Source organism: Doryrhamphus excisus, linkage group LG9 (genome assembly GCF_037039965.1).
Source record: "Doryrhamphus excisus strain RoL-2023G ecotype Guam linkage group LG9, RoL_Dexc_Guam_v1.1, whole genome shotgun sequence".
Classification (NCBI taxonomy): Eukaryota; Metazoa; Chordata; class Actinopteri; order Syngnathiformes; family Syngnathidae; genus Doryrhamphus; species Doryrhamphus excisus.
Window position 1 is genome coordinate 18519893 of NC_136365.1, and position 24102 is coordinate 18543994.

General features: G+C 42.5%; 4 protein-coding genes across 6 annotated transcripts; 1 reads left to right on the forward strand and 3 right to left on the reverse strand.

Moving 5' to 3' along the window:
- Positions 1 to 274: 274 nt before the first annotated feature.
- On the reverse strand, positions 275 to 6889 carry gtpbp1l (GTP binding protein 1, like). Of its 3 annotated transcripts, none has more exons than XM_058088335.2 (14): positions 6866 to 6889; positions 6001 to 6193; positions 5355 to 5466; positions 4850 to 5030; positions 4563 to 4746; positions 4311 to 4475; positions 3648 to 3771; positions 2844 to 2958; positions 2275 to 2419; positions 2029 to 2211; positions 1598 to 1733; positions 1316 to 1494; positions 1138 to 1254; positions 275 to 1061 (listed from the first exon to the last, which is right to left on the reverse strand). In XM_058088335.2, the coding sequence occupies exons 2-14, from the start codon at positions 6187 to 6189 to the stop codon at positions 945 to 947; spliced, it is 1947 nt and encodes a 648-aa protein (XP_057944318.2). In that variant the 5' UTR covers positions 6190 to 6193; positions 6866 to 6889; the 3' UTR covers positions 275 to 944. The 3 variants fall into 3 exon arrangements, with proteins under 3 accessions (XP_057944318.2, XP_057944316.2, XP_057944317.2); XM_058088333.2 differs by lacking the exon at positions 6866 to 6889 and adding an exon at positions 6458 to 6553; XM_058088334.2 differs by lacking the exon at positions 6866 to 6889 and adding an exon at positions 6347 to 6492.
- Positions 6890 to 7737: 848 nt separating this feature from the next.
- Positions 7738 to 11163, forward strand: lgals2b (lectin, galactoside-binding, soluble, 2b). Its single transcript, XM_058088336.2, has 4 exons — positions 7738 to 7802; positions 10147 to 10220; positions 10295 to 10454; positions 10842 to 11163. Exons 1-4 carry the CDS (start codon positions 7800 to 7802, stop codon positions 10986 to 10988), a joined length of 384 nt encoding a protein of 127 aa, XP_057944319.2. The 5' UTR covers positions 7738 to 7799; the 3' UTR covers positions 10989 to 11163.
- A 1299-nt stretch (positions 11164 to 12462) lies between these two features.
- Positions 12463 to 13550, reverse strand: uts2r4 (urotensin-2 receptor 4). The gene has a single exon (XM_058089467.2). It carries the CDS (start codon positions 13537 to 13539, stop codon positions 12499 to 12501), a length of 1041 nt encoding a protein of 346 aa, XP_057945450.2. The 5' UTR covers positions 13540 to 13550; the 3' UTR covers positions 12463 to 12498.
- A 10-nt stretch (positions 13551 to 13560) lies between these two features.
- Positions 13561 to 22835, reverse strand: LOC131139653 (arf-GAP with dual PH domain-containing protein 1). The gene is made up of 11 exons (XM_058089454.2): positions 22525 to 22835; positions 19288 to 19418; positions 19132 to 19223; positions 18282 to 18364; positions 18095 to 18207; positions 16850 to 16996; positions 16686 to 16769; positions 16549 to 16611; positions 15077 to 15148; positions 14739 to 14967; positions 13561 to 14555 (listed from the first exon to the last, which is right to left on the reverse strand). Exons 1-11 carry the CDS (start codon positions 22601 to 22603, stop codon positions 14527 to 14529), a joined length of 1122 nt encoding a protein of 373 aa, XP_057945437.2. The 5' UTR covers positions 22604 to 22835; the 3' UTR covers positions 13561 to 14526.
- Between the last annotated feature and the right edge of the window lie 1267 nt (positions 22836 to 24102).

Below are 24102 nucleotides of genomic sequence, written 5' to 3' on the forward strand. Positions count from 1 at the left end.
GTGCACTGTATTTGGACACATGGTCCGAGCAGCCAATGTGACATCTCTGGCCACAGCCTTTTTTTTTGGCCACAGCCGATCAAGTGAAATGTTTCCCTGAAAGTGAGCTCGGGGGAAGTTACGACGGGTTGTTAAAGTCACAGTCAGGACATAAAAATAGTGCCTGATTTGCTCTGGTAATCTTGCCTAATTATCCTGCCGTCATTTTTCAAGTCAAGGTGTTTTTCTTCCACAGCTGACAGGAAGAACAATGTAACACAATGAGCATGATGTGTTTTGACAACAACTTTATCGAAAAGGATGTACAACCCACACTGCAGCCGTTTAATTTAAACGGCATGAAGTGAACGTAAACATGCAATGTGCTCAACAAAAGATTTTTTTTTCTTCAAAAGATAAAACAAAAAAACCAAGACTCGGATTGTCCTGGCTCACACTGGTTACCTCAGGTCAGTGTGAGGAACGAGGCGCTCGCTCGGTTTAAAGGGACCATCAAACAAGTTGGCGATGCGCTGCTTAGCTTATTGAACGGGCTGCTGTTTGAACATTTCAGTCAGCGAGGCAACTTCATTGCTCTTAAGAAAAACAAAACAAAACACAAAACTGATGTCGTATCGCGGTTAGTGGTTTGATTTACTTTGTATAGAATACTAACAAACTGTGTGAGTTCTTTAGGGCATTTGGACCAAACAAGACGATTGGTGCTTGAAGATGGCTGGTGATTGTTTTCCAAGTGATGCATTTAGATTCTGTGAATTCAGCCATTCTATTATATATATATTTTTTAGCCCTCAACTATGAAATGAAAGTGGCTTAGTTGTGTTAAGGAAGTTGCCAGGAAATACTGCTGTTTAAAAGAGGAAGCAGCGCCCCCCAGTGGCCAACAGTCAGGATAAAACGTGTGCCCAGTCAAGTCACCTTCACTTTGTATGGATGTGAAACATTTAAACGGAACCGGTCGCTGCCGCTGTGACAACCGGAGGCGTCGTGGCCACATTCCCGCCTCCCTTCCCTCGGTGTCGCTGGCCGCCTCGCCGCCGCCCGCTGCCTCCTGACTTGAGCTGCAGATCAAGCATAGCACCAGATCAATAGCATCTTACCGTCTTTGCTCTGTGACGTTAGTGTGTGTGTATTCACTGTGAGCGCCGCCGCCGTGTTGGGACTGGGTGGCCTCCCCTCCTCGGGGTTCTTCTTGCTGGCCTGCATCTTGACCTGCTGCGACTTGGCCGCCTGGGTGTTGACTGACTGCAGGAGCTGCAAGCACATTTTGTTTTTTCACTTTTTTCGGCGTGTGACAGCAATGGTGCCGTGTTACCTTGGTGATGGCGCCCACAGCTTTGGTGCGTCCCTCCCTGAACACCAGCTTCTGGTCGCAGTGCAGATACTCGGGCGTCTTGATGAAGCGGAAGTGGACCGAGGCCTTGTCGCCCGTCCTTAGACAGTCTTTGTTCATGGTGAGGATGGTGGCTGTCTGACGGATGCTGCCGCAGTGGACTGATGAGCAGACGGAAGAGAGACATTTTAACCTCATGCTCAAGGTGCCCGACAATTTAGTTTCTCCTCTTTGCTATTCGATAACTCGGGCATGGACACTCACCCATGGCCTGGTAGCGCGGGGATATGGTGGTGGGGTGGTGGAGCACCAGGATCTCGGCTTCAAACTCCCAGGTGGCCTGCGGCGTCAGCTTCGGGGAGACCATCACCATCCCTTTCCTTATGGATGAGCGTTTGATCTGAAGAGAGACGAGAAACAAGAGGAATATTTGGGATGTGAGGGACCCAGTGTTATGCTAGCAGCCAGAACCAGGCAGCTAAGTGGCCCTGGAGAATGACAAGGTGGGAATGAGCCTCAAGCAGATGAAGGTGGAGAGCAAGCAGAACGCACCTGAACACATTTATAGGGCAAAAAGCTGCTTCCTACATGAACCAAAGAAAAAGCTCAAGCACAGAAAAACAGTGCAACCGCTCAGAAAGGTTTCGGACAAAGTTAAATGCCCAAACGAGCAACGCAAGAATTCTCCTGCTGACCTTCTTGAGGGCAAATGATGCCGTCTGCCCGCCACGGACCTCCTTGACGGGCATCCTCTTGCGGTGGATGGACTTGACGGCGATGGGGATGAAGGTGCCCAGGGGGTCCGGGCCCAGGAGCAGCGTGTCGTTCAGACGAATCCTTCCTCGCAATGTCGTTCCTGAAACCACGGTGCCGACGCCCTGGTGGGACATGTGAAGAGAGCATGAGGTTGGGATGTCCCACCCGGACCTTCCAGTACATACCGGTACAGAGTACGTGTCGTCTATTTGAAACTCTGCGGGCTCGTCGTCGTTGAAGTTGGTTCTGGAGGAGAGGAGGTTCAGGAACATCTTCAGAAGGTCCATGTTCTCCCCCGTTACATTTGAAATCTGGAATATTGGACACATTCTGTGGGCAGGGGAGTGAGAGAGCAAGTTGAAAACGATCTTCAAAGGGTGGTCACGATAGCCAAGCCACCAGATACAGTAAATACGGCCACTTTTAAGCACATGGTGGGGGTGTCCAAACTTTTTCCACCGTGGACGGAACGATGCAAGGAAGTAACAAATGTGCATTGCGAGCTTATCTATATTTCAGGGGGAAAAAAGTCCTACATTATTTGGTCTTTAACCTTTTCCCATTTCTAAATTTTGCTAATATTTCAACTTTCTTATTAATAACTCATTCTTCTAATATTACTTTATTCCCATATCACTCAATCAATCAACTCCTCCATCCCCCAATCAACAATCACGCTGTATCTGTTTAGTTACAATATATATTACTTTTTTCTTTAATGTTTCAACTTTTTGCTACAAAAATGATGTCTCACCTCTCCGAGCTGAAGTTGGACGCCGTGACGATGACGTCGTCTTTGTTCTGCACCAGCACCGGGATTTTTCTGCAGCCCGGAGACTTCAACAGCCTCTGTAATAATTTAAGGGTTTCTGGGGACAAAAAAAACAAACAAATCATAAATTATAGATTTTTTTGCTGGTGGTAAGGGGCCAATACAAACACAACATAAAATCCACGGTTCAGTAATTTTTTTAATATAACAACCACACACACAAATTTTCAAGCCTTTAAGTTGAACATACATATACTTTGTATAATAATCATCAAATAAATAACACAAATCAATTCACCATGGCACTGAAGGTAATTGGTTGTAATTCATACATTGTTGCGTTCATTAATGAGTCAATCAAACTATGTAGTATTCATGATTTCCACCATTCCTGTCAAATATTGCTATTACAAAATCAAGGAAAACAATTATGGAAGTGACAATACAGCCAAAGTCAAGGCAACATGTAAAAAACTAAAGGCATGCTGAGATTTTTTTCAAGTCATCATAAAACAATAGCAACAATAAAATGTAACAAAGTTCAGGGTGTGCATGGTGCAACTGACTTACTTTTCATGGTTTTGCATGAAACCAACGGCTACAACTACAATGACAACGTTTTGTACAGACTGTTTCTACACTTATTTTATCTGGAAATTAGATAATAAAGATGACAAATGCACTAATGGGGGCTCCTTGAGACGCCACAACAGGAATCTTGATGTGGACTGACCAATGTCATGTGACACAAAAGACACCCTCATAAAAATGCATGCACAGTCCTACCTTGCAGGATGTTGGCGGGACACATGTCTATCTTGGTTACCACGACAAACACCGGGACGTTGAGTGCCAGAGCGAGGCCCAGATGCTCTTTGGTCATGCCCACAATGCCGGCGTTGCTGCCAACCTGCAAGACAACACAACAAAAAGTCTTAAAATACTAAGAGAAAAGGTTGTAATTTCACTAGAATGGCGTAATACTAAAAGAAAAAACTTCATTTTAGTAGCATGAAGTTGAAATATAAAAAAAAGAAAGACTTCCAGTCATAAAACAAACAACCAATAATGTAAATTTTGGAGAATTGAAAAAGTGAACACAATTGGTGGTTCACTATGAAGTGAAATGTCTTATTTTCTCTTGTGTATTTATAATTGCAACAATATGGACTGCACGGCGGGCGAGCGCGCAGACCTCACAGCTAGGAGACCAGGGTTCAATCCCACCCGCGGCTATCTCTGTGTGGAGTTTGCATGTTCTCCACGTGCATGCGTGGGTTTCCTCCCACGTTCCAAAAACATGCTAGGTTAATTGGCGACTCCAAATTGTCCATAGGTATAAATGTAAGTGTGAATGGTTGTCGCCCGAAGACAGCTGGGATAGGCTCCAGCACCCCCCGCGACCCTCGTGAGGATAAGCGGTAGAAAATGAATGAATGAATGTTTTACCATGAGCATGCAGAAGTCGGGCAGGTGCCCGGTCATTCCAAACACGGTGGTCTTCAGGTACTTCTCGTGTCCTGCCAGGTCGATAAAGGTGATGACCTTGGAGGACTTCTCGCAGATCTTGGTCCAGTCCAAGCTGCCGCCGTGGCTGTCGGGCTTGTTGACAACCTGAAGAAAAGCATGATGAGAGAACAGAGTGACTTCCTGCGAGGGCAGGAGGGATCCTGAAGGGTCACTTCCTGTCCAGACGCGCACCTGCCCCTCATGGTCGAAACCCAGGATGTCGTTGCCCACGCTGCTGGTCCTGCCGCTCTCCATCTCGTGCTTGTGCCTGAAGAGCTTCTGGCGAGCAAATCCTCTGCCGTTGTCTAGCTCTCCGTGGGTCAGAACACCCAGCAGCGTGCTCTTGCCGGCGTCCACGTTGCCCACCACCGCCACCCTGCATGAAAAATCCCACCGTAAGAAATAATCACCACAAAACGAAAGCTGTACACGTGCTGAGCCATTAGTCTTGTGAGCAAAGTGTCACGAAAAAAGCTTACCTGACTTCCAGGAAGTCCTGTTCGTCCACACGCCGGCGGATGAGGTAGTCGTTGATCTTTCCGCCCGCCTCCGTCCTCTCTCTCAGCAGGATGAGGTCGGCCTCTATCTGCTCGCACAGTGACCTTACCGTGGCGACGGACGCCTCCATGTCCTTGTCGTTCAGACCGTGGTCACTGCCGTCTAAAAACAATCAACAACAGACACGCTTGAATCATCCTAACATACATGTCTGGTCGACTGTGAGGAATCAAACAGAGCGGGGGTGTCTGCTTCGGGCCCTTTGGCTTTCTTCATGCAATTTTGACACCCCTCAAATAATGTACTACATTTGAGACATTTTTTTTCCACCCCGAATGTGAAGACAGTTAGCTCAGTGTTTCGGGTTTGGCTGACTTTTACAAAGATGCTGGTTTAAACAAAACACTTTAAAGCCAAGATTAGATCAGACAAGACACGGCATCCGATGGTGTGGGGTTTGCTCATAGCAGTTTCTACCGGTCTTACCCGAGCCCATCCCGACCACATAGATGGTCTCCCCGCAGCCCTCGTCTAGCCGTTGACGCAGATGTCGCAGCAGTGCGTCGTACTGTTCCCCCGTTGGACTCACCAGGAGCAACTGTGTGGGGGAGAAGATAAATATGCAGTTTAGATCAGTGCTATAATACAATGTACACTCCCTTACCAAATGATTAAAATGCTTACAAGTTCGCTAACCAAACACCACCAGTCACTGTTTTGACCAATCCTTGTTCAATGTATGAACCATGGCTGCTGCAATTTTCTCCTTCTTTAAAGATAATTTTAAGTATTTCAACTCCTTGCAGTTTAAATATTTTACCAGCATCTTTCTAGCATTTTTGTCGCAATCTGTCAGATGAAAATATAGTTCACGAACACATGAAAGCATGACAGCAGTGTCTTCATTCTGCTGTAAGTCTGCTTCCATCAAACAAGCAAACTATTTTTTATAAGTTACAACAATCAAACCACATTTCAAATACCGTTATGAAGCTTATCGCTTTCTGCTACACAAACATTTAGTGGTGCTCCAGCATGTGGTGTGTACGTGTCACTGTCTCATATTTCACTGCTAGCACAATATTAAAATAGAATACATATATATCATAAAAACACAACAATGAAGGTCCACCTTGTTGCTTAAATCTATAAGACCCTCGGACTGGCCGTTGGTACCCCCGTCGTTCAAGCACTCTTCCCCGAACGGATCGTCCGCGCACCCCCGGTCCGGTGCAAACATACAAGCGGGCACAGTGCACTCGGCGGTGGATATAGAACCATCCGGGCTTGACGCTGCTCCTGTCCACTCCGACGACGCCATGTCTCTGTGGTGGGAACAAGCAACGGGAACAAGTTGAGACAAGTCCGCGGTGGCTCACCGTTAGCGACACACTGGGGAACTTGAGTTAAGGGTTAGCCGGCTAACTCAATGCTACACAAACATTTGACAAAGTCATTAAACCCCAACGCTATCTTACTCGCGTGGCAGCTGATCAGCTGTCTAAATACACTGCTACCTTAAACGTCATTTTAATAACTTTCTTATTGATTTAACGCACAGTAATTTAAAAAAACTGCTAGCTAACTACCTGGTCTTGCTAACTTGTTGGTTGTTTACTAGCTGCTGTGGATTCACTTTCTGTCTGTCTGTCTGTGACTGGCTCAACTGATAGAAACGCCCATCACAAAATATACGCAGGCGATTGGCTACTTTACTTTTTGTCACGCCCACTTCAATCCAAGTTCATCCAATAAGCTGTCTCAATATGGGGGCACCAATGACGTTCGTCCTCCAATACAAATTCATACAACGTTTCAGTTGTTGAACTAGTGTTCTACTAGGTAATAGTAATAGTAATAGTAATAGTAATAGTAATAGTAATAGTAATAGTAATAGTAATAGTAATAGTAATAGTAATAGTAATAGTAATAGTAATAGTAATAGTAGTGGCTACCACCTACATTTTTAGTAGTATCAGTGTCAATATTGGCCATACCTGCATTTATTTGGTATCGAATCTATTCCAAATCTAGCGGTATCTCACATCACCACTGTGCAGTGGTTTGTTGGGAACACCCATCGCATAATACGCAGACGTGATTGGCCTACCTAAAAAACGAGTTTAGACATTTATCCAATCAAGAGTCCATGTTACGCCTTACCGTCAGCAGTTCGACTGAAACCAGAAAGTTCATGCCCGACTTTACGCGAAACCTGCTCATATACTTCTAGCGTCTCTTAAAATAATTTCAATAACCCCTCCAAAAGGCGTGCACCGACTTTAAAAACATTTGTTGGCTATACTAGTGGAGTATTCAGCGTTTGAGTGTAAAGAACGCCTATTACAAAATACACACAGGCGATTGGCTACTTTGCTTTTGGTTACACCCACTTATAACTTCTATCCAATCAAGTGTCTCCAATTGAAATTGACGTCAGCGACTATGCTGAAACAGAAGAAAACAGCAATAAATAAATAAAAAAACACCATACAATATTTAATTAAGAATTGAAAAATAAACGTTAATAAACGAAACAAGATTTAAAGAGTTAGATTTGCAGGTTGAATGTAGTGAGAGCTAGTGCTCAGCTTGGATTGACACTTCTCTGCACTGCATCATACAGTCATTTTAAGCATGTATATTATCTAATTGGCCAACAACTATCAGTAATATAATTTCAATTCCACCCCGTGCAGTATCTTTTCATTTTGCAATACATGAGCAGGTAGGAAGTGCCACAGCAAACTTGTAGGCCTACCTAGTGCTCCCGTGCCGTCATTGGTGGGAAATGTTTTACTAGCTGACCCCTGCAGCGACCTGCCCCCTCCTGCATCGGCTCACCTGTGTTATATAAAGCAAAGAAACTGCCATCACGGGTCTCTGTCACTCGAGGCACGACCTGCAGAAGACCCACCGAAGACAGCCAAGATGGTAAGTGGAGCAATAAAGTTCACACCAGATCAAATGAAATGTTATTACTCATGTCAATACTAATTTGGTCGTTCTGATGAGTTGTAATGTTGAATTGTAAAGTTTGTTATTATGTAACTATGTGTCTATATTGCTATTGATGTGTATTTGTGCATAACGTGTCATGGAAATCATTAGGATAATAATAATGACATGTGACAGAGTATCTAGCTGTGTGTTGATGAGAGGCAACATTAAGTTATATTTTTATTGATTAGGAAAACAAACTGTAAATTCCATGGATACAATTTGAAATCAGTAGTATGGGTTTCATCCATTTCATAATAAGGGACAACTGCACTCCATTCTGCATGTATTGTATTACGTTAGTTGCCAGAAGGTTCCCACTGAGGCGTGTCTTTATGCTTTTATTGTCTTATATGGCGGTGCATGCGGCGAACAAACAGCACCTTCCTGTTTCGGTGCTTTTTACAGCCATGATGTTCATGTTGTATCCTGGTTGATGATCAACAATGACCATGATAAGAACACCTCTGATAATCATTTGTGGAACCACACCGCTTACCTGCACATACAATCACACCATATGAATATCTGCTCATTACAAACTAATTGTAGTACTGTATAAAGTACTATAAAAAATACACAGATACGGTATATATCTGTTTGACAATCCAATGGCAACCTATCATCTATCAACCAGCCAGCCATCCTCGTATCCATCCATCCATATATGTAACAAACATATTTCATCCATCCATCCATCAACAAAGCATCTTCCATCCAAAAAACTGCCATCCATCCAACCATTCAACCACAATCCATCCTATCATCCATCCATTCATCCTTACATTCATCCATCCTTCCAATATCCACCCATCCATTGACAAGTCATCATCCCTTCAGCATCCATTCAGCCATCCAATCATGATAACGATGATGATGACAAGTCATCATCCATCCAACAGACTTCCATCCATCCATAATCTATCATCCATCCAACAATTTCCACACAACCATCTATTCATCCACTGTTAATCTACCATCCATCCAACCAATCACCAGTTCACTGACAATCATCCATCCAGCCAACTTTCATCCATCCATCCATCCATCCATCCAATAGCAATCCATCCAACAACATAATATTCATCAATCTCAAATGCAACCACTCATTGGCAAGTCATCATTCATCCAACAGACCTCCATTCATCCAACCATCTATTCATCCACTGTTAATCTACCATCCATCCAACCAATCACCAGTCCATTGACAATCATCCATCCAGTCAATTTTCATCCATCTAACCATCCATCCATTCGTCCATCCATCAGCAAGTGTTCATCCATTCAAACAAACTTCCATTCATCCAATGGCAATCTATCATTGGACCAACATCAAGCCATCCATCCATCCATCCATCCATCCATCCATCCATCCATCCAGTATGCACCCATCCATTGACTCCATCCATCAGCAAACAACTATTGGTCCAACATCCATACATCCATTGGCAATCAATTGGCATCATCCATCTAACAACATTATATTCAGCCATCCAATATGCACCCATCCATTGACAAGTCATCATTCATTCAACAAGCTTCCATCCATCCATCCATCCATCAGTAAACAATCATTGGTTCAACATCCATCCATTGGCAATCAATCATCCATCCAACAACATCATATTCATCCATCCAATATGCACCCATCCATTGACAAATCAGCCAGCCATCCATTCAAGTCATCATTAATCCAACAAACTTTCATCCATCCACACTATCAGCCATCGACAAGTGTTCAATACAAGGATCCATTCATCCAGTGGAAATCTACCATCCATCCAACCAATCGTCTATCTATTGACAATGTATCATCCATACAGAAAACCTATATTCGTCCATCCATTGTCAACCTTATATCCACCCATGCATCCAGCCATTCATCTTATGTGCACCCTTCCATTGACAAGTCTTCATCCATTCAACAAACTACCATCCAACCATTCAACCGCGGTCTAACGTCCATCATTGCCCATCCAATCATGCAACCAGTGACAAGTTATCATTCATTCAACAGCCTTTCATCCATGCTTTGATACAATCCTTTATCAACCGTCCAACTGTCCAGTGCTAATCCACCATCCATCCAACCAATCATCCATCTCCTCACTCTCTATTATACACCCAGCAGACATCCCAACATCCATCCATCCATTGACAATCTATCATTTATCCTTTACATCCATCCATTCATCAAAGCACAAACAAATCATCATCCATCCAACTATTCAACCACAAGTTGACAGCAGTCTACCATTGTTGTTGTTGTCCTTCACAGAAAGTCAAGGACATGACCTTCAAGGAGGGGCACGAGTTCAAGATCAGGATCAAGCCCAAAGACGACTGCTGCACGTGAGTGCTCGCTATCAGCGCTTTTTTTTTCTTTTTCAAATTCATCTTTCTAACACATTGTCCTCACGGCACAGCTTCGCCATCAACGTCGGCCACGACTCCGATAATATCGCCCTGCACTTCAACCCTCGCTTCGACGACGGCGTCATTGTGTGCAACTCCTTGTCTGGAGGCTGCTGGGGCGACGAGCACCGGGACAGCAACTTTGGCTTCACGCGAGGGGAGGAGTGCAAGGTGGGCCTTTTTTTTTTAGGGGGTCAGGTCACACAAGTGTAAAAAGAAGACAAGCTCTGTTCATAGTATGAAATAAGCAAGGTCGTACAGTGACACTGAGTCTGGCTTAACTAAACTCTGCTCATGAGCGTTTAAGGATGTTTACTGGTGTCGTTAAAGTCCTTTTATTGGTCCGACACTCCAATCTTTAGACAAGGATCGTTAGTGGAGGCAGTATTCTGTACTATGCCTCCGCTAGGTAATAATCACAGGAACCTTTATTGAGCCATAAAGCCACTTTTAAAGATAAGGGGTCTCCTTTGAGGTCCGAAGTCCAAGCAGGTCTTCTCTACATGGGTTGGCTTGAGCGAAAAACCTTTTGACTCTTCTCCTTTCACCTCCCTGCAGTTCTACATCAACTTCAACCACGAGGAGTTCTACATCAAGCTGCCCGATGGTAGCATGATGAGCTTCCCCAACCGACTGGGGGACGTCAAGTACAAGTACTTCGACGTGAGCGGCGACGCCAGGATCGTCGGCATCAAGATCAAGTAGTAGCATCCGTCAGCATGTGTAAACGTTCAAACCCGGACGCAACTCCTCCTTCATCTTAGGCTCCTGGAAACGTGGACGTTGCAGGAGTGACCTTGTAATATCATATAAAGACCTGCAGAGGGTGCCAGAGCGCATCCTATCTCAGTGTACTGTAAAGTCTACTGCTTTGCTAATAAATGCCATAAAAATGTTCAATCTTTTTATTTGACTTCTTGACATAAGACCAAATTATCTCCAATGTATAATTATGTTATTTGTAAAGCATCATTTTGTAGCATAGCGTCTATTTGGAAGAGATACAAAGCAACCAAAATAAAAAACAAAACGCGTGTGACATGGACACAAGGGACAATTAGTAGGAGGACGTGAAAGTACAAGAGGATGAGGAATGTTGCAAGACGTCAGGACATTCCCGGGAAGCCAAATGGGAATACTTAGAAAGTTAAAATTTTTTTTTTACAAAATTACCGTTGTTCATTGCAAGATTTTAATATATATATATATATTTTTAAACTACATTTTTAAGACAAATATACACACTTGTAATTTCTTTAGTTTAAGAAAATTGTAGAATATTCATTATTATTTATTATATTTTATTATTTATTTTCTTTTATTATTATTATTGATTGGCTTGAAGAAATCACATGGTTCTATCACCTTATAACACGGGTGTCCAAAATGGAGCCTTGAGGGCCATTTACAGCCCACGGCTGTTTTTTTTTTTTTTTTATTGACCCTTGGAACATTCTGGAAAATACATAAAAAAAAACAAACCACAAAAAGTTGCAAAAAATGGCAAAGAACGTGTAGTAGTTTTATGAGAATAAATGCAAAATATTAGGAAAATATCCATACTAAGAGAAAAAAATGTATAAATAATGAAATATTAATGACTAAAAATGACAGCTGGAATATTATGAAAAAAACAAAGATTATATTTTGCAATTTAGGGAAATTCAAGTTGGGTAAAATAATACGACAATAAAGTCTAAATATTGCGAGAATAAAGACATAATATGAAGAGAAGAAAATGTACGTGAGAAAAAGGAAAAAAATTAAATAAAAACATAGCATATAAACATAAAACGTAACGTGTTTGTCACAGACCATGCAAAGCCAAAATGCAGGCTGCTTTTTCTTGAAATACAAAAAACTTTGAGCATGTCTACATGGATTGGTTAAAAAAAAATGTAAGAATGGAACCTAAAATATTGAATTTTTCAGCATTTTGTGTGGAAAAATGTAAATCTTGCACAAACATACAAAATAGCACCATATGGTCATTAAGGGACTTAAAATATTCTATAAAAGGACCATTTTTGAATATTTCCCAAGCCAAGACACAAGCCAGCTACTGACCGACAGCTTGCCAAATAGTGAGCTCATATTTAAGCTTACTACTTTACTGCAGTAGCTTGAACACGCCAAATAGTGAGCATACCTGCACCTGCTTTCGTAAGGTTTCTTTTTGTTTATTATTAAGAGAAGCGACACAGAGATCAGACGTTCAGTCGAGACTTCCACCTGGACTACGCGTCCTCGAAGGCGGGCTTACAGCTGAAATCGGCTCGGTCCTGCTCGAGGCGGCCGACTGACCTTTCTGGGCCAGGTAGTCCTTGTAGTTCCGTGTGAGGAGCGTGTAGAGGAAAGGGTTGATGCAGCTGTTGCCGTATGTTAAGCACGTGACGAAGAAATTGACGTAATGGAGCGTGGACGAGGACAGCGCCTTGAGGGACTCCGCAGAGAAGAGCTGGGCCAGCTGCCACGCCCAGAAAGGCAAGAAACAAGCCCAGTAGGCCACCACGATGCTGAAGATCATGGAGATGACGCGGTGTTTGAGTCCTCGTCTTCTGGCTGAGCTGCTGCTTCCCGCCAGTCTGGCCTGTGCCGCCCAGTAGCGCTTGGCGAGACCCACGTAGAGTCCGACGATGACTAACCCGGGGACAAGAACGCTTGTCAGGAAGAGGATGGTAACATATGCCTTAAAGGCCTCCAGGGTCCAAGTCGGGAAGCACATCCGCTTGATCTCACCGCTCGGAGATGGCTTACCCTCCCGAAGTCGGATCATCACCATCATGGGAAGCGTGAGCATGAAGGCCGTGGCCCAGATGGCCGCCGCCGCCAGTTTCCGTCTACGGGTAGAAGAATCGCGGGCTCTGAAGGGCCTGGCAACGGCACGGTAGCGCTCCAGACTCATGGCTACCAGGATGAAGATGCTGGCGTGCATGGTGAGGAGGTCCAGGCTCAGCAGGATGCGGCAGCCCACGTCGCCGAAGAGCCAGTCGTGGGCGAAGTAGGTGCACACCACGAAAGGGATGGTGGACAGGTAGAGCAGGTCGGCGAGGGCCAGGTTCCCGATGTAAACGTACACGGAGCCCATGCGGCGCAGCGCGGCCGATCTTGTGATGACCAGGGTGTATGCGTTGCCCGCCACGCCCAGGACCCACATGACAAGCAACGTGGAGCCCAGCAGGGATGTCACCCACAGACCGCCGGCGCCCTCTGAGGACCCAGCGTCTCCAGTGGCGTTGCTGGCACTGCGGTTCATTGCCGATCCAAAAGTGCATTAAATTGTCTCCTTAGTCTGATCCAGTATTGTCACTTGAGACCCAACTATTCCAAGCTGGGACACTTCCAGTACCTCCAGGAACAACATACCCCCCATGAGGACCATCAGCAGCTGAGTCCATGTTCAGGCGCCGATATCACGCATGAATCCTCACAGCTTCTTCCGGTGCTTTGGAGGTCGTCCCCGTCTTTTCTTCCTTTCCTCCTTTCCGTTTGTGGTTTTTCCTCAGCAGGGTGTCAAAGTTTTGTAAAGGAGTGTGCCTCATCATGCACCACACTTAACAGGACTCTTTTCATTGGTGGAGACAAATAGAGGGCGTCGCTACAGTGTGGAGAACGTTTTTCATCCCTTTTTGTAGAAATTAGTTGAACAAGTTTAAAAAAATATATGCAAAATATAGAAAAATAAAGTATGGAATTAAACAAAAAACTCCCCAAATAAACATTTTATTATTGGAAGCTCTAGGTTTTTCATATTGTCATGCCATATTTGAAAAAATAAACAGTAAGAAACATATGAAACTACTTGGTTACTATTTTGGGAGGAAGTCTGGTGAAAACAACTCCCTAGAAAACATGAACATAACTGTGGCAACAATAAAAAATGAAAATAAAAGTCAAATAAAACATATTTCAATGTTTGAGTACATAGTGTGAGACTTGGTAGTGACTAAATGAGCCACTGGAGGGCGCCAATGCACCGTTGAATAGCCTATAAACAGCACAGTATGTGACAAACTATGACAAATGTGACTTTCTAACCTCTAAACCTCCACTTTACTTAACTCTACCGAGAGATAATACTATTAAAAATGTTGATGTTTGTATGACACTTTTCAGTCAATAATGATACAATTAGACTGACTCACATGATTGACTTCCATGTTTTGGAATACTTTGCACTGAAGTTCCTGGTTGAAGTTGACTGAGTTGAAACGACGAGGGGTAGGGCGCCTCCTCTGGTCAGTCAGTGTCGGTGCTTGAACAAAGCCTCCACTGGGACAAAAACACACAAAGAAAGAAAGAAAAAACATTTATTCTCATGTCCAAAAGGAAAATGACATAATAATTCACGACACATGCATGGAAAAAAAATGATGACACATGAAAATGTTTTCTATTCTGTGCATTATAAAGATATAAAAGAGCTAAAAAAGACGAAGCTAAGAATGCACGTACTGGTGTACTCCTGGGGGGACATCTGAGCGCTCATGACGTCATTGAAGTGTTTGAGCCAGTCCTGCTGCTCGGCCTCCGTCTCGCACGTGAACAGGAAGCAGCGCTCGGGCGTGACGATGGTGATGCCGTGCTGCCAGGCGCCGTTGCAGTAGGTGCCGGCGGGAAGACCGGCTGAGGCGCTGTAGTTGTCTTTGGTGCCCAGAAACACCTCGCCTTTGGCGAAGGCGTCCTGCATGGAGAAACGGTTAGCACGACTACAAATAGAAAGTTACACCTCAGTTATGGCCGCCCCGGTTAACATTTGGATGTGTGTGTGTGTGTGTGTGTTACTGTCCTACCAGAGGGTCTTTGTAGTACATGAGTCGTCTCTGGTCCAAAGTGAACCAACGCTTCTTAAAGCCTTCTGTTTGCTACACAAACACACAAAAGACACAATCAGACCAACAACAATGGCAGCATTGTATTTGGATTGACCTGTTATTAGTCAACAGTACAGTCATTTAAACACATTGTCTGCTATGGATGAACAACATACTTAGCCCAATTGCATTCGCATGTCCCCTTGATTCATGTTCACACCATAAAAGTGAGTGACACTTGATTTGAGGCTTTTTAATAACAAATCATCTGAGGGAAGTCGTTTAAATCTTCCATATTACATTTGAAAGCCGAAAGCCAAATGTTCACATCAGTGGAATCAAACACTCGCTAGAGCTTAGGGAACACGCCCTCTTTCCACGTGTTTATGTCTTTGATGCTCTTGTTAGCCAGCTTGTCTCCGTGGACACGCAGTCTGCATGAAAGCACACGTGCACATTCTGTGCACAATAGATGGATGGATGGATAGATAGGTAGAGCAGTGAAATTGCCAACAAAATGTCGTTGCCTGGCTCCCGTATAATAATAAATAATAATAATAATAATAATATAATGTGAAGGCAGCGGTCGAGTAGTTAGTGCACAGACCTCACAGCTAGGAGACCAGGGTTCAATTCCACTCTCGGCCATCTCTGTGTGGAGTTTGCATGTTCTCCCCGTCCCACATTCCAAAAACATGCTAGGTTAATTAGCGACTCCAAATTAATTCATAGGTATGAATGTGAGTGTGAATGGTTGTTTGTTTTATATGTGCCCTGTGATTGGCTGGCCACCAGTCCAGGGTGTACCCTGCCCCTCGCCCAAAGACAGCTGGGACAGGAAAAGCGGTAGAAAATGAATGACTGAATAATAATGTGGAGAATAAATAGATGACATCAAATATGAACAACAATGTAGAGCGTAAACAGTAAATTGCACAAATAATTTTAATAATTAAACAATGGCTGCTTGTTTTGGGAATTATTAGCAAGGACAATGCTGTAACTGCACTCAACTGTTTTTCAACACCTGCTGCAGAAATGCTAGTCAAAGATCCACTATACAACAGGAGTGCTCTGCTGGTTTGAAAAGACCTACTGCAAAAAATCCATTCATTCATTCATTCATTCATTTTTAACCACTTATCCTCACGAGGGTCGCAGGGGGTGCTGGAGCCTATCCCAGCTGTCTTTGGGCGAGAGGCGGGGTACACCCTGGACTGGTGGCCAGCCAATCACAGGGCACATATAGACAAACAACCATTCACACTCACATTCATACGTATGGACAATTTGGAGTCGCCAATTAACCTAGCATGTTTTTGGAATGTGGGACACAGAGATGGCCGAGGGTGGGCAAAAAAATCAAATGCAAATCAAAGATCCTCTACATAACAAGAGGGTGCTGCTGTTTTTAGGCAAAAACACTGATACAGACACACTTGAGGACTCACCCTGGGTCCCGTCTTCTCCATGTATCCCTCCTTCAGGAAGTTGCGGGTGAGTTTGGGTACCAGCTGGGGGTTTCAAACAGACAAAGTCACACAAGTTGACAGGAAGCGTGAGGACAAATCATTTGCGTTGCGCTGACCTCTGAGTCGGTGGCTCCGGGGAACGCCACCTTCATGTAGTGAAGCTGAACGGCTCGGATGGAGTTGAACCAGTCTACGATCTCCTGCAGGAAGAACATCAGGAGTTAGGGTTGGGATGGCGGCACACCGACGACCCCTCGACCCCCCCCCACCTGAGTCGGACCTTGCCGTTGTCGTGGTAGAGGAAGATGTTGCGGGTGCTGTAGTCTTTGAGGTACGTGATCTGCAGACCGTTGGGGTGTCCGATCTTCTCGGGCTGGAAGGTGGCGTTGATGGAGTCGACCTTGATCACAGCTTTGGGTTCCTTGGCCTGCACGATTGTATTGGTTTTTATTACTGTATTATTACTGTATTAACCCTGCTTCGCTTTTACAATATTCATTCATTCATTCATTTTCTACCGCTTTTTCCTCACAAGGGTCGCATGGGATGCTGGAGCCTATCCCAGCTGTCCAGGGGTACACCCTGGACTGGTCGCCAGTCAATCACAGGGCACATATAGACAAACAACCATTCACACTCACATTCATACCTATGGACAATTTGGAGTGGCCAATTAACCTAGCATGTTTTTGGAATGTGGGAGGAAACCGGAGTACCCGGAGAAAACCCACGCATGCACGGGGAGAACATGCAAACAAACCACACAGAGATGGCCGAGGGTGGAATTGAACCCTGGTCTCCTAGCTGTGAGGTCTGCGCGCTAACCACACGACCGCTGTGCCGCCCACTTTTATAATATTATCTGAGAAAATTTTGTGTAATTTTACAAGAATAAGGTCAAAATATTAGAATAAAAATAAATAAATAAATAAATATAAAAAATATAAAATACAAATATAAAATAAAATATACAATAAAATATAAAATATAATATAAAATAAAATATACAATAAAATATAAAATATAATATAAATAAAATATAATATAATATAAAATAAAAAATAAAATGTTTCATCATACTTGACATTATGTCACTTGGCCATGGATACAAACATCCTTAAACCAAAACATACCATAAATGTTCTTTCCCACCCCCATGAAAGTAGACTATTTCAAATTAGCCCGCTTAGAACATTACCGCCACTTGTAATGAAACGAAAGTCGTCATTCGGCCAGGGAACGTTTCACACTCCAGAGACTTTAAAAGAGATAAAACGCTCCGTTAGTTTTATTCCGTGAAGCTTTAGGGCGTTATCTCCCAGATTTAGACCGACATTTGCAGTGAATTCTGATTTGTTTTCATGGTGTGAAAGTGTATGTTGAAACAGGTTTAGTACGCCAAAGAAAATAGTGCTAACACTTGCTGTTGTAATTGTTTCTTTGACAAATGCTTGGCCGATTTGTTTCAACACGTCCAGCCTAGATAGCGCTCTACACACGTGTGTGTGTAGGTGTGTGTGCTTACATCATATTTAGTGAAGTACTTCAGCGTCCCTTCCCTCTCTGACAGGACAAATCGCCTACTGAGGAACTGTCCGTTGTCCCGCCCTCTCTTCATCAAGGCACCGTCTCGAGTACCTGCAGGATCAAAGGTCAGTGTGTGTTGATGTTTGTGTCTGTGTGTCTATGTGTCTATGTGTGTGTTCACTTGCCTTCCTCGTACGTAAACGTCTTCGCAAGATCTGTGAATTCCTTACGCTCATACTTTGCTCGTATCCACTGCTCTTTCAGTACCCTGAAGGCATCCACAAATTGACGACACAAAAACTAAAGTAAAGTTTAGTTTCTCAAAAAATCTATTACTTTTTTCTCATAAATGTACAACTTAATTCTCGTAAATGTACAACTTAGTTCTTATAAATGTATGACTTTTTTCCTTATACATTTTTTCCTTATAAAGTTTTAAACTATTTTTTAAACAAAACCAAACTTAAACAAATACAAAACTAAATAAAAACTAAATTCAACCAAAATAAATAAAAACTAAATAAATGTGAACTAAACAAAAAAAGAAAACCAAAAAATTAAGCAAAATAAATCAAAGTAACTCAACCTAAACTCAAATTGAACACAAATGTAACAAAATGAACAACACCCCCAACAAATGAATACAAAATCAAATTAAACTTATCTAAACCAAACCAAACTGAACTAAAGTGAACAAATATTAATTAAATAAACTGAACTAAGCCAAAATCAAATAAACTAAACCATTTTAAACTAAAACAAACTGTACTAAACCAAAATAACAAAAACAATCTAATCAGTTTTGATTTATTTTATTTAAACTAAAGCAAACTAAACTAAACTAAAGTAAACCAAAATTAAACTAAATAAATATGAACTAGATAAAAATAAACCCAACTCCCTGAAACCAAAATGACAGAAAACCACATCAAAATAAATGTAAATAAATATAAGTGACCTAAATCAAAATAAATTACTTTTGATTTATGAATTATGGTCCCAAAAATCACATGTGTCTGTGCTGTGCTTACTCACTGGCAGTCTTTATGTGAAGGTTTATAGTAGTAGACGGGGACAGCGGCCTCGTATTTGCTCTTCATCACCTCGTTACCGTTCTCTGCCATGAACTGACAACACGAACATTTTGGAATGATATTTACACCCTGCTTTCATGATTGCTGATGACCTCACCTGCACCTCATGGTCTTCCCAGTGGGACAAACCCAGGGACTTCACCTTGCTCACATCCGGGATGTTGCGGTGGATCCCGGAACAGGCCAGACAGATGAAGATGCCCAACGAGGGGGAACCCCAGTCTGGATCTGTGCAAAGAGAACAGGACAGCATTGTTGTTGAACAGTGTGCACTGTGAGTCTCATAAAATGTGGCTTTGTTTAGTACTTTTGGTGCCTCCGCAGAAAAAAAAAATGTTAAAATACTCAACACATCTTGCTCATGTTAGATTTTTAAAGGATTACATGTTGACTGTTACATAAAAATACTCAAAAATGTCAGCTTGTGTTCTGTCTGCAGTACTTGATGTCAAACTTTGGCTGCCTTTGCTTGCTCTTATCTCGCTAGCAAACATTCTTATCGTTACAGCACAGTAACACGGTCCGCCTTGGAAGAACACAGCATTCCTTAAAGAAGATCGAGCCAAATGAGAAGAAGCAGAAAGTCAAAAACAAACAATAAAAAGTATGGACTGTCAAAAATAACACGTTATGAGCAGTAACATTAAAGGAAAACTACACTTTTTTGCCCATCATCCACGAACACACGTCTTTCTAAAGATACAAAAACAGCTAAAAGAGACAAGTAATTCATGCATGTAACGGGACACATCTATTCTGCCTAGAAATAGGCAGCTCCAAGCCTTACCTTTTTGAGGCTCTGTGAGCAAGTGTGTGGTGAAGCTATTTGCTAGCCGGCTAGTAGCTAGCAGTTGGATGTTAATGTTAGGAATCTGTAGGAATCCGGGAGTGAGAAGGGTGTGATGGAAGCAAATTCTTGTAAATTTCTGATTTTATTTCTCTTAAATTTATTTTATTTTCTCTTAATGTATGATCCTTGTTAATTTACGATTTTTTCCCCACAAAATTTACAACTTAATTGTCAAAAATGTTCAACTTTTTAATGAAATTTTTTTATCTGAAATTTACAACTTTATTCTAATAAATTATGTATTTTATCCTCATAATTGTATGACCTTATTCTTGTAAATTTCTGACATTTTTTCTCGTAAATTTATTACTTTTTCTCATGAATGTAAAACTTAATTCACGTAAATGTACAACTAAATGTAGTATGACTTTTTTCCTTTACAACATTATTCTCAAAATCTCTGATTTCAATATTTTTAAGTGGCCCTAATAGTCTGCGGTACACTACACAAGCATTAAAAATGAAACTCAAAAATGAAACAAAAGACTATAATGCTTGGCATGGCACACACGGCTGTGATGAGGACAAACTGATTAGGGTCCCTGAACACATCGACAGCAGCACCGTTTATGTATGGCAAACTCGCAAACATGTTTATCCATTCGGCGCGGGGACAACGTTCTCGAGGTGAGTTCAGGGACACTTTGAACATCACAACATCTTTATTACGAGTGTATGTGTGCTGTAAATAAACAAAGACAAATTGCCTATAGCAGTCACTGCTCATAAGAAGACAGTTAAAGTGTGATGCAAATGTTCTGCTACCATTAAAGGTACTATAGGTAATTATGTTTCAGATGTATACAATCTTTTAGCTTGAGTTCATTTGGTGCTCTTAACATCTAACTATCACAAACAAAGGGGAAGTAGAAAGGCGTGGCACAAACTAATAAGGAGGGAAGTGTCTCATTTATTAGAGCTGTGACAAACAACAATAACATATGGTGATGCAATACATTTACAGGGACTTAAATGACCCTGTTATACAATAACAATCAGCACACATGGCAGCTAAGGCTATATTTGATTTGCTGCTACATGTAGCTGGGGTAGGCTCCAGCACCCCCGCGACCCTCGTGAGGATAAGCGGGAGAAAATGAATGAATGAATGAGGACTAATGACTCCGATTGATGCGCTTCATGTGTCAGGGTTCCATTTACTGTCACTACAGTGACACCTAGGGGACAAGAGGATCACTTGCATGTTGTAAATGCTTTCATCCAGTGATGCCCAATTTAAAAATAATAACATTTAACAGTAATTTTACAAAAATAAAGTAAAAATATTAAGAGATAATCTAACCAGCCAAATCCCTCTTTGACTTTGGACCTTTTGACATCTGGGATCCGTCTTTGAGGTGGGTACTGTCGTGTCCTGTGTGGTAGTAACAGTAATTTTACAAAAATAAAGTAAAAATATTAAGAGATAATCTAACCTGCAAATTTCCCCACTGAGGGACGAATAAAGGCATATATTATCCCTCTTTGACTTTGGACCTTTTGACATCTGGGATCCGTCTTTGAGGGGGGTACTGTCGCGTCCTATGTGGTAGTAACAGTAATTTTACAAAAATAAAGTAAAAATATTAAGAGATAATCTAACCTGCAAATTTCCCCACTGAGGGACGAATAAAGGCATATATTATCCCTCTTTGACTTTGGACCTTTTGACATCTGGGATCCGTCTTTGAGGGGGGTACTGTCGCGTCCTGTGTGGCAGCCTGCATGACAGCTTGTTTATGTTCTATTATTTTGTAGTTGCTTCCTGTTTTGCCCTGTGTTTTGTCCTGTATGCTTTTCGTTCTGGTGACCCGCAACTACCACAAATTTTCTTTTCTTTCAGTTGTTGCCGCATTGCTGTCATGATGCTGTTTCTTTGTTCTTGCTTTTTTTTTACCAAGACCGGTTACAAGCCAAAACATGACAAATATTGTAGTGGCAAGTCATCACTATGTGGCCCTCGCTGGAAGAAGTTTGGACACCCCTGCTTCAATTCAATGCTGGGGACATTAAGCATTAAGAGCAGCGTTAGCTTAGCGGGGGCCCACATTTAAACACCTTTAAACACATTTAAACAGCTTGGCAACTTCTCTGCCTTTCTGCTGTATGACCTTTGCCTATTTGTGCAGCAATAAAGCAAGCTAGCTTCCCATAAAACAAACACTGCAAGGAACTTCATTGATTCATTGAACTAAACTGTGGAGTCTTCTTCCTTCCTTCACATGCCAACACAGACAACCAGAGCAAGGTGAGGGCGTGAGCAACATGTTCCGACTCGCACTGACTTTTAGTCCACAAGCCTCCAGGTTGCAAAAAACACACACGCATACAACTAAAGTGTTTTTTGTTTTTTTTCCTGGACACCGCAAAAATAACAATTAATGACTTCAAAAAGCACAAAATAACAATCCGAATAAAGAAAGTGTTGTAGTGTAGTTAGTAGGAAAAGAGACATCGGACAAGAGGGACATCGTGTCCACTTACCTGGCGCGCCACAGTCAGCACAGGTGTCGTTTCCTGGTCTTTGCAGGATCTCCCTGAAGGCCCGTTCATTCCGAGACATGATGGACAGATGAAATGTTCTTGTATGCAGAAACAGACAACAATGGTGGTGGTGGGGGGTCTCTCAAGGTGTGCCTCTTCCCCCGCCGGAAGTACGCCTTCGGCTGGACTGCAGGATCACAAAGTCCTCATAGTGAGGGCGTCCATGCGGCTCATACAGGAGACACACTGATTAGCCTGTAAATTCCTACACTGACGTTGTGTGTGTGTGTGTAACCTGAGACAAGGAAGTGCATTGCAGAGGTTGTGCAGACTTGTTTTTTTCCACGTTATTGCACAAAAAGGTTGCTGCGCAAGCGCGCTTGGTGCACCTCAGAACCAGCAGGATCGCTGAATGTCCACTGGAAAGTTTACATGAGTGGTCGAAAATTAGAATGTCAGTGATTTAAGTTATTTACAGTCATTAAAAAATAATAAAATAAATATATATATGCACTCCGGTTTCCTCCCACATTCCAAAAACATGCTAGGTTAATTGTCGACTCCAAATTGTCCATAGGTATGAATGTGAGTGTGAATGGTTGTTTGTCAATATGTGCCCTGTGATTGGCTGGCCACCAGTCCAGGGTGTACCCCACCTCTTGCCTGAAGACAGCTGGGATTGGCTCCAGCAACTGCCGTGACCCTTGTGAGGAAAAGCGGTAGAAAATGAATGAATATATATATGCATTTCAGATTATTATTGATGCATGAAATCGCATAACAATTTATAACTATGTGTGACTACAAAACAGTCATATTTCATAATTCTGTTTCCTTTTTTCATTTAGTCATGTAATTGACATGTTAACATGTATTCTGTATTTTCATTTATTATATTATTATATTTTTTAACTCTGTGAAGTATGTCTTCTTGTTGTATGTCATTGTGACCACTAGATGGAAGTGTTACCATGAGTACTCATGCAAGGACTACTGTGATGTTTACATCCACTAATGTAAGCCTAAAGATAAATATTTCATAATGCATTTTAGTCCTGGTGCTCGTGTGAGCATATCGAGCGTATTCCCTTGTTTGAAAATCTATCTCATTTATTTTTTTGCTATTTTTTCTTCATCCATGTACCCTCGAGAACCTCGTTTGTTTGTAACAGTAACGTTTGTTACTGTTAGTTGCTTCGATTTCAGTTTTGTGATTTTTGATGGTGAACTTTATGATGACGCAGACAAGTGTGGTGTTGGTGTTTCTACCTTACACCGGAAAAGCGGGCATCCATGTTGCTGACATCGACACATCCATTTCTCCTCGTTCTCCTCTTCTGTTATCATCTTCCCGAGTTAAAGACCTGCGTGTAATGTGTAGCCCCGTCACAATCACACGCGCTCTGCTCCGATTCGCAATACGTCCTGATCCTTTGCATCATTCCGCTTGATGAAACAGGACGTGGAAACTATAGAATGAAGAACAGTCCAGTCGACATGAAGAAGACACAAAAAGCGGAGTTAGTTTGGGATCAAGAACGGGAAGGAGAGATTGTGAGAGCGAGTAAGAGGCTTTTG

What these genes read in the sequence shown, in the direction of transcription:
- gtpbp1l (XM_058088335.2), bottom strand. Translation starts at nt 6,189, where the DNA reads ATGGCGTCGTCGGAGTGGACAGGAGCAGCGTCAAGCCCGGATGGTTCT. An exon ending in TGTGGTCGGGATGGGCTCGG is followed by an intron (nt 5,031 to 5,354) that starts GTAAGACCGGTA and finishes GATTGTTTTTAG; the next exon opens with ACGGCAGTGACCACGGTCTG. An exon ending in TCCAACTTCAGCTCGGAGAG is followed by an intron (nt 2,420 to 2,843) that starts GTGAGACATCAT and finishes CCCTGCCCACAG; the next exon opens with AATGTGTCCAATATTCCAGA.
- lgals2b (XM_058088336.2), top strand. An exon ending in CCCAAAGACGACTGCTGCAC is followed by an intron (nt 10,221 to 10,294) that starts GTGAGTGCTCGC and finishes CTCACGGCACAG; the next exon opens with CTTCGCCATCAACGTCGGCC. An exon ending in CGCGAGGGGAGGAGTGCAAG is followed by an intron (nt 10,455 to 10,841) that starts GTGGGCCTTTTT and finishes ACCTCCCTGCAG; the next exon opens with TTCTACATCAACTTCAACCA.
- uts2r4 (XM_058089467.2), bottom strand. Translation starts at nt 13,539, where the DNA reads ATGAACCGCAGTGCCAGCAACGCCACTGGAGACGCTGGGTCCTCAGAG.
- LOC131139653 (XM_058089454.2), bottom strand. Translation starts at nt 22,603, where the DNA reads ATGTCTCGGAATGAACGGGCCTTCAGGGAGATCCTGCAAAGACCAGGA. An exon ending in TGTACTACAAAGACCCTCTG is followed by an intron (nt 14,968 to 15,076) that starts GTAGGACAGTAA and finishes TTCTCCATGCAG; the next exon opens with GACGCCTTCGCCAAAGGCGA. An exon ending in GTCCCCCCAGGAGTACACCA is followed by an intron (nt 14,556 to 14,738) that starts GTACGTGCATTC and finishes TTTTTGTCCCAG; the next exon opens with TGGAGGCTTTGTTCAAGCAC.